The sequence below is a fragment of the Gymnodraco acuticeps genome, unplaced genomic scaffold (assembly GCF_902827175.1).
Source record: "Gymnodraco acuticeps unplaced genomic scaffold, fGymAcu1.1, whole genome shotgun sequence".
Classification (NCBI taxonomy): domain Eukaryota; kingdom Metazoa; phylum Chordata; class Actinopteri; order Perciformes; family Bathydraconidae; genus Gymnodraco; species Gymnodraco acuticeps.
This window is the reverse complement of record NW_022989949.1, coordinates 118957-128623: the sequence shown is the minus strand read 5'-3', so window position 1 is coordinate 128623 and position 9667 is coordinate 118957. Positions and strand designations below refer to the sequence as shown.

The following is a 9667-nucleotide window of genomic DNA, read 5'->3' as shown; positions in this document are numbered from 1 at the left end:
GATAATAAAGACATATTCATAATATTTAATAAATAAGTTCTAATTAATGGAAAAACTTCCTTCAACAGCTTAGTTGGAATTGGGTCTAACATGCACGTTGATGGTTTAGAAGAGAGAATCATTGAATTTAATTGTTCAAGGTTTATGGCTGAAAAGCATTCTAGTTTACTATCTAGTGTAATATTAGAACTTACGTTTCCGGGAGCTGTTGATAACACTATACTGGTCAAAGGCAAGAGGTCATTAATTTTGTTTCTAAGAGTAACAATTTTATCGTTAAAAAAGCACATAAAGTCATTACTACTGAGTGCTATGGGAATAGAAGGCTCAATCGAGCTGTGGCTTTCTGTCAGCCTGGCTTCAGTGCTGAAAAGAAATCTTGCATTATTCTTATTCTCATCTATTAATGAAGAGTAGTAGGCTGCTCTCGCTTTACGCAGTGCTTTCTTATATTCATTGAGAGTAATATGCCAAATTAAACGAGATTCTTCAAGTTTAGTGGAATGCCATATCCTTTCAAGTTGTCTCGACTTTTGCTTTATTTTGCGGGTTTCAGCATTATGCCATGGAGCTAATCTATGTTGTTTTATATATATGCCTTTCCTACTCGCCTAGAGCTTAACACACTAGGACAAATGTCCCGGCAGGAGTTGATGGCAGCTCAAGGTCGAGATCATGTGATAGGAACTACAATCAGTGCCATGAAGTGTGGCAAATGGCCGGATGATATCCAGTCTAACCCAGAGATGATGCTAATAAAAAAAGAAGTCGGAAAGTTGGTCATGAGAAATGGACTTCTTCACTGTGTGAGTACGTGAAGTCATACAGGAGAGAAGACTGACCAGCTTGTGCTACCTGCTGAGTTCAAGGCAGTAGTATTGAAGTCCATGCACGATGACTTAGGTCATTTAGGACAAGAGAGGACTACTGATATTCTCAGAAGTAGGTTCTACTGGCCAAAAATCGCTGCTGATGTTGAGCAATATATCAGGAACTGTGGAGAGTGCATGTTGAGGAAAAGCCCATGTCAAAGAGTTGCCCCATTACATCAAATAGTCATCACCGGGCCAATGGAGCTTGTGTGCATCGACTTTCTCTCTATGGAACCTGATTCAACAGGAATTAGTAATGTGTTGGTTGTTACTGACCACTTCACAAGATATGCTCAAGCCTTTCCTACCAAGAACCAAAAAGCCCACACCGTTGCCAAGATCTTAGTGGAAAAGTCTTTTGTGCATTATGGATTGCCTACACGGATCCACTCGGATCAAGGACGAGATTTTGAGTCCAAACTCATTAAAGAACTGCTGAGGATGTTGGGCATACGAAAATCACGTACAACCCCATATCACCCACAGGGGGATCCCCAGCCAGAACGATTCAATCGTACTCTGTTGTCAATGCTGGGCACGCTGAATCAAGAGAATAAACGCCGTATATATAAACGGCACTAAATGTGATGCCACGGGATACTCCCCATATTTCTTGATGTTTGGGAGAGAAGCTCGACTCCCAGTGGATGTATGCTTTGGGACACACCCAGATGGAAAAGGTGAACAACAGCACTCTTCTTATGTCACTAAGTTGAAAGAAGCACTGCAAAAGGCTTACCAGATGGCTACAGAAGTTTCTAACAAAAGGCATCTGCGCAACAAAAAAGCCTATGACAAGAGACTAGGGTTTCAAAACCTAGAGCCTGGTGATAGAGTGTTGCTGAAGAATCTGGGACTAAGAGGGAAACACAAGCTTGGAAACCGTTGGTGTGAGGTTCCCTATGTTGTAGCAGAGAAGATGCCAAACCTGCCTGTCTATAAGCTGAAACCTCAGAGTGGGAAAGGGAAGCTGAAAACACTACACAGAGACAATCTGTTGCCGATTGGAGACCTTGTGAAGATTCCAGCTATTGACAACACAGAAGATGTGCCGACCAGACCAGCAACTCGAGCAAATGGTCATAAAAGACATAAGAGAGCCACAACAGATCACCCAATACAATTAGAGGGTGACATGTCAACTGAGTCGTCTGATCTTGAGTGTGACTGGTCACACAGACCATACAGAACATATCTGGAAAAGATCATTCAAAGACAGGAAGAGAACAATACGGACCGGGCAGAGCAGCCAGGAGTCTGCATCCCTGAGAAAGACAGCTGCCCAGAGACAGAGAATTCTCCTCTGGAAGACCAAGATCCGGATACTGCCCCTGAGACTGATTCAGGCCCGCAGTCAAGTGATTCAAGTGAAGAAGATGACAGACAACAGTCAAGCCGTCCAAACATAGTTGTGACTCCAAGGCAAACTAGGCCAAAAAGATTATTGAAGCCAGCGGTAAGACTTACCTATGATAAACCAGGAAAAGCAAGAGATGAACCTATTACTATTGTACACAGAGGTGTAACAATAAAGATTGGAAAAAGTTAGAGAACGCCTGTAAAAAAAAAACACTCACATAGTTTAGTTCATTAGGTCTGTTGAGGACACCAGACGTTTAGACGGGGGAGTGTGTAACCAGGTTGAAAATAACCCTTACAGTGAAATTAAAACAAGATAATAAATATGTCATTTAGTGTTAGAGTTTATTGAAGGATAAAAGTGTTTTCATAAACTGTGTTTTCATAATGTATTCTCATTGCTGTGTTACAAGGAGTGTTAATGGAGGAACAAAGAAGAGTCTGTTTAAAATGGCACACATACACACACACACAGATTCACATGACTGACAGTCACAAGATCCACACTAACAAATAAGGCGTTGGTCAAGACCACATGATTGTCTCATGTTACTGGTTGTTGAAATAAAAAGACTGCACTGAGAGTTGGTTCTCCTAGCTGAGAGTTGGTTCTCCTAGCTGAGGGCCGATTCTCCTAGCTGAGAGTTGGTTAAGGAGTTGACATGACATGTCACTCGCTGATTCTCCTTGCAGCAAGTAAACTGGAAACATGAGTCCTGTTATCTTTGTTCACTGGGTTCTGGTATATTTGAACCGAGCTGGGGTTTACTCTTACAAAGTAATATAGAAATACCCTACATTAATTGGTCCTTCGGAGCCGGATTCCAACACATCGTGACGGGAAGGAGGAGGGAAAAGACACGCCGCAAGTCTGTCGACAGCCGGGATCATCAGCCGACCCCGAGAAAGACCCGGGACGCAGAATTCGTGGCCGGGCCGGTGCTTATATGTCCAACCTCCCTCATCCTCGGCACGATTGACGGAATCCAACCGGACCAGTGACCACAGATAACGGGTAAGATAAAAAGTTGATATACATGGTTTCTCCGCCATTTAAGGAGGTTGAGAAAGGTTTCTCCGCCGTTAAGGAGGTTGATAAAACGTTGATAGAGAAAGGCTACTCCGCCGTTAAGGAGGTTGATAAAACGTTGATAGAGAAAGGCTACTCCGCCTAGGAGGAGGATCGACGTGCCTTTGGGTACACTTATGAGTGATTGAGTGAAAGCAGTGTGTAAAAGTGTCACCAAGTGGAATCAGCGCACAGAGTGGAAACCTAACGGTGATAACAAAAACTCTGTGGTCTGTTGAAGTACACGTAGTGGTGAATTAGGAATTAGGTTCTGACCGGCACGTTGTCCAGTAGGAACACCAAGCTAGAATCATGGGGTCCAATGGGAGTAAGCCTGCCGCTACAGGGGACATGAGATATATGGAAATATATAGTCATGGCAGCACCAGTTATTGTAGCAAATGGTATAAACTGTACGGCTTCCGAGGAAAGTTGGAGAAAACAGCAGTAAGAGAATTAAGCGACAAATTGAGAGCAGCAACAGCTGGAACAACACAAGGCAAGAAAAGAAAGAAGTTAGAAGCTCAACTGCGAGTTGCAGCTTTATGGGCTGAACAAGCCCATAAAAGGACAGGTGAAGCAGAAGAAGGTATGATAGCAGCGGCTGTTTCAGTGAAAGCAGACGAGGAGACAGGGCGTTCAGGGTCAGTTGACGCTGTACGCCGCGAGAAAGAGAGAGCGATAGTGGAAGAACACAAAGCGCAGGAACAAAGAATAAAAAGAAAGCCCCCCTTTTTTCTTCACAGCTTTCCTCTAATTGCTGAAGCAGCAGTATGACTGCTTGTGCTTCTTCTCAAAATGCCTCAAAAATGGCTGCTGAGCGTTGAATTTAAAACAAGGAGTGAATAATCAACGACTGGTCTGAAGTTGGAGTGAATAACATTGAAAATTAATAGATCAATGTGTCGTAGATATTTAAATAAATAAGAAACTATAATTTGTCGTTTTTAGCATAGTTTTTGTGGGATGCAGTTACGTCACATTGTGGTTTTCATGAGAAGTTTTGAGAACTGATTGTTACTATTGCATTGCATTGTGAATTTTGTGGTATTTGTCATTAGGTCGTTTTTGTAATATCATTAGTAGACATTAATTGTGTTTATGAAGAAAGAGTAAGTAAACAGGAGGGATCTGTTCATGTTTAAACATGACAGAGGTGCTGCACGAGGCTAAAAGCACACTGTTGGCTAAACACAGAGAGGTGATTGATGAGAGAAGCTTGTGCAGGAGCAGCTGCAGGGCACAGAGAGAGAGAGACAGGAGAAGTAGATGTTTTGAAGAGTTCAGAGAGAGTACAACTTATATAAAGTTAACTACTAGTCTGAAGAATGTTATATTGTTTTGTGAGTAAAACATGAAGTAAAAATATATCTACTAGATATAAGGACAACATGCAGCAACCCAGATCAAAGAAAAAAATACATAAGAAAGCGTCAGCATCAACTTTCTTCATAGGAGAAGATGGGGAAGAAAATCAGATGTTCTTTGTGGGACCAGTACAGGGGAGAGGCGGGTTTAACAGAGGACGAGGGAATGATAGAGGAACAGGCAGAGGCAGAGGAGGAGGCAGAAACGCAGAAGGCAAATTTCTCTGCTACAGGTGCGGAAAGGAGGGGCACATGGCGAGAGACTGTGAGGAACAGAGACCACAGAACAAAGAAGGGGGACAAAAGGGACAGTACAAAGACGAAAGACATGGCCCCCCCTCTTCACATAACCTACATAGTTATGACAACTGACTAGACGTAGAAAAGGAAGAAGAGGACGTCCACACACATCACATTGACCTTTCTGAAGTATTCAGAATAAACAACAAGATAGTACTCCCTGTTAGTCTCTATTAAACAGCAGCTCATTTGAGTCATGGGCCGTGCCATGTCTCAACAGGAGGGGATGGTGACAATAATAAATGAACACTTCCATACATACAACTATATTACATTTTCTAAAAACTTTTGTAGAGCCTGTGTAGTATGTTGCAGACACAAGGCTCAAGGCAATGAGCGACCACAGAGAGGAAAGTAGAAACATGCATGAGAATCACACCCACGGCAAAAGGGTTGTCTCCCTTTGAGATCATAACAGGAAGGCAATTCAGACTACCAATCACAGACGAGGTGAGAGAGGAGGATGATGCTGAGGCAGAGACTACATTAGCTGAATGGATGAGCAGACTCTTCAGAAGTAATGAGATAGCTCGAACAAATAACCTGCCAGACATTTCTACTCCCTTACAGGATACTCGAGTGCAGACTGGTGACCAGGTCCTCGTGAAGGTGATTAAGAGGAAGCATTGGCACTGTCCACGGTGGGACGGTCCCTACACGGTACTGCTGACAACACCGACTGCACTAAAAATCGCCGAAAGAACTACGTGGATACATCAGAGCCACTGCAAAAAGATAATACCTCTCCAACTTAACGACAGATAAGTGGTGGAAGTCCGGCTACAAAGGGCGGTGTTTCATTAGGAAATACTGGTCTCAACCCCGGTGAAGAAAACAACAGAACCACTATCACAAATAGACTATGTTGGGAAAGGTGTTGTGTGTAGTGACCCTGCTGGGTCTGACGCTAATGACTATAAAGACACTGTAACCAGCTAGTAATTATGAAAAACAGGAGGGAATGTTAGAGTTTATTGAAGGATAAAAGTGTTTTCATAAACTGTGTTTTCATAATGTATTCTCATTGCTGTGTTACAAGGAGTGTTAATGGAGGAACAAAGAAGAGTCTGTTTAAAATGGCACACATACACACACACACAGATTCACATGACTGACAGTCACAAGATCCACACTAACAAATAAGGCGTTGGTCAAGACCACATGATTGTCTCATGTTACTGTTTGTTGAAATAAAAAGACTGCACTGAGAGTTGGTTCTCCTAGCTGAGAGTTGGTTCTCCTAGCTGAGGGCCGATTCTCCTAGCTGAGAGTTGGTTAAGGAGTTGACATGACATGTCACTCGCTGATTCTCCTTGCAGCAAGTAAACTGGAAACATGAGTCCTGTTATCTTTGTTCACTGGGTTCTGGTATATTTGAACCGAGCTGGGGTTTACTCTTACAAAGTAATATAGATACCCCACATTTAGTTATAAGTGTTGTTAAAATATCTAGTTCATGCAAAGATAACGATTAAAAGATATTTCACAACGGTTTAAAAAGGGAAAGTGTAATACATATGTTTAAAAGACTAAAAGGTATAATTATAAATATTGTGTTTTATTTTGAAAGTCAAGGGTTGAAGTTGGCAGGAAGTGAAGGGAAGAGACAGAGTGTGCGTCGGAGTGGTGGCTTGACTGACAAAGTCGCGGCACAGAGAGTGAATAACAGTTGACAGTTTATAGCAAATTAGTATGTAGTTAGTGTCTCAAGATTATCAACTCGACAGTCTTCATATGGATTCTTTTCTACACGCAGTCTGCAAGGAACTGATTACCTTTCTACTCCAAGTTTGTCCCAGAGTAATCCACGTGTGTGTATTAGCTGCACCACTGCAATGTCCAGAAAATGGTAAAAAAAAAAGGTCTTGTACCATTTCATGGTTTTGTGGTGAACGCTGTAGTACCCAATCAAAGCATCGGACACATCCACGCAGCCCATGCTTCTGTTGTAGTCCACCACAGCGTCAGGAACGGTAACAACCTTAGTCTTCCACACACCAGCCCGTTTCACTTTCCTCCTGACAGTCTGTCCACTGAACCAGAAGATGCAGAGGGAGGCTGAGTTAGTACTGGTGCAGACGTCCGGCGGCGTAGCTTGGATGTTGATGGCTCTGGGGCAACTTTATGCTGATCTGATGCACGTCGTAGCTCGGATGAGGCAGATGTTGATGGCTGTGATCCAGAAGCCATTTGATACTCGTCTTCATCACTGTGAAAACAAATGTGGAAAAAACAATTACTTTGATTACTTCACTGGCTTATTTTAAAAAAAATGTAACTCAAATCAGAAATAATTCCTCCATTTAGCGTGTGTGAAATAACAGTATACATATATATATATATATGTGTGTATACTGTTATTTCATATATATATATATATACTATAGCGTGTGTGAAATAACCGTATAGCCTACACATATATATATATATATATATATATATATATATAGACTGATATACAATACAGCTTTATTTATAAACTGCTATTAGTCAATATCTGTAGAACTACAAAACAGCATCCATTTGGCGTGTGTGGAATAACAGTGTATATATATATATATATACTGGGTTGATATACAATACAGCTTTATTTATATACTGCCGTGTTATAGTCACGAAATACAATTAATCTATTTATAAGTTCACCAACATGATGTTGCCATTGTTTTAGTTTCTCACGGAACGATAACGCTACAACAACAAAGCGGCGTCCATTTTGTATTTTGCGAGTGTGGAATAACTATAGATTACACAAAATACACAACTAATAGATACAAACAGAGAGAGTACATACCTTTCCTGAAGTTCATAATCAGGGTTGCCTGCTGTTGTCTCTGTTCGCTGTGTTCTCTGTGTTCTCTGTTCGCTGTGTTGTCGCTTCGCTGTGTTCGTTGCTGCTGTGCTGGAGCGGTTGTGCGGCTGCTTCTGCTCCGTCTGTGCGTAAAGCAGCCGCTGCTGGCATTATTCATACTACGCAGGATCCTATCTCTGGAACCCATTGGTCGATTTGGGTGATTGACACCTTTTTTGAAACTTTGGAGCCAATAGAATCGAGGGGGAGTTAGTAAATCCCGCTTTACACTTACGTCAAGGAGAGAGAGGCTTGCGTAAACAGCACGTGAGAAAGCCTAAACCCCGGACTGCAAAACGTTATACCTACTCTGCGGCCATGAATGTAATGATGGATTATCAGGAACAATTCTAAAGTGACTAAGAGACATTGGATTAACCTTGAGCAGCGTTTTTATTCCCTTGAACACGACTTTTGATCACAAAACAGCAACGGTAAGACATAATTATTGTTATGCTTTAGAACACTGTTGTTGTTTTCTTGCTCTGTTCTGGCTGCTCGCTCAGTGAGTTTGTGTCCTACAGTGATGATACTTATATAAAAATAATCTGTGGAGTATCAGCTTTCAGCTGATATGTAGTTTGTGCAGAACATATTAAGTTTTAAAGATCGTTTTTGCTAGTTAGCTGCGACCTCCTCCTGCGTCATAACCCACCAGGCGCGTTTCAAAACGTTGCGGAAGCAGAGCGTCGTGTGTGCAGCCTCGCAGTTGTCGCTGCGCCGCGTCAAAAATAGGATTCATCCTATATTTTAGAAATTCCTTGCGGCGAGGAGCTTCTGGGACGCTTCGAGCCGCGGCGCGGCACAGCGCGGCGCAGCGGGTCTGGTGGAATAGCACCCATTGACTAGAGTGGCCGCGATCGCTAAAAACGCCGCAGCCGCAGCGCAACGCAGCGCAGACGCTCCTGGTGGGATTAGGGGGTCAGAGAAACTCACATTTCCCTGTGCGTCTTTTTCCTGTTGGTCCACTTTTCTTTTCTTCACCTTTGTGGCAGGTGGGCTCTTGGGGTTGGGTAGTGTTTTGGTGGATTGAAGTACTTGGACTTGGACTTGGTGTGACCAGCAGAACTTTCCCGCTTGTTCCACTGTTCCTCGTGGTCATCATCTGGCCTGCTAGGATGTCCAAAGTTTTTGTCCAGAATATGCATTGGCAGATTGTATTGCTCAATGTGCTCTATATATCTTCCTTGTATTGAGGCATACATTTTGGAGACGAACTCAGCTGGTTTCAGGTACTTTTTTTTTTAAAAGGATGGAGTGTTTGACCAACCCAAACCAGAGCTCAACATGGCAGTTGGTATCCCTGGTTTTATGACTTCCATCTTTTTTAGAGGTACCTTTTCTATGTCGCGACAGATCCCCAAGCAACAAACCACTCCACAATGAGAAGATCCCCATGTAGTTTTTGAACAGTGCATCAATGACACCAGGACAGAGGTAGTGGTTTTTTACATGAACAGCATCGTCAGAGAGAATGTCACACTCTGCTTGGTCCCGCCTGACTTGAAAAGCTTGTGTAAAATGGGACTTTCCAATAATGCTATGAGCATTTGTTTCCATTTTGCTTTCCTCCTCTCCCATTACATGTCCACTTTCCTCCAGTTTCAAGTCCCGAGTTTGCAAAATGCACTTGTCGAGGTACATTTAGCTGTTTCACCGAATGAGTGTACTCCTCTGCATCAAAAAGCACACACATATGATAAAAAACATCAAGGGCTTCCTGCATACTTGTGCAGTTCAGGATGTACGCAAAACAGAATGTTGCATATTCCTGTGTGCCTCTGTCTACAGTTTTTTTTCCAAATGCTTGTGACACAGCCTTCATGATATGAGCAGAGCACAGATGCAG

At 42.6% G+C, this 9667-nt stretch overlaps 1 protein-coding gene across 1 annotated transcript; it reads left to right on the top strand.

The window, feature by feature from the left end:
* Positions 1-514: 514 nt before the first annotated feature.
* Positions 515-6374, top strand: LOC117542765. Its single transcript, XM_034210611.1, has 2 exons — positions 515-3246; positions 5538-6374. Exon 1 carries the CDS (start codon positions 1489-1491, stop codon positions 2419-2421), a length of 933 nt encoding a protein of 310 aa, XP_034066502.1. The 5' UTR covers positions 515-1488; the 3' UTR covers positions 2422-3246; positions 5538-6374.
* The last annotated feature ends 3293 nt before the right edge of the window (positions 6375-9667 follow it).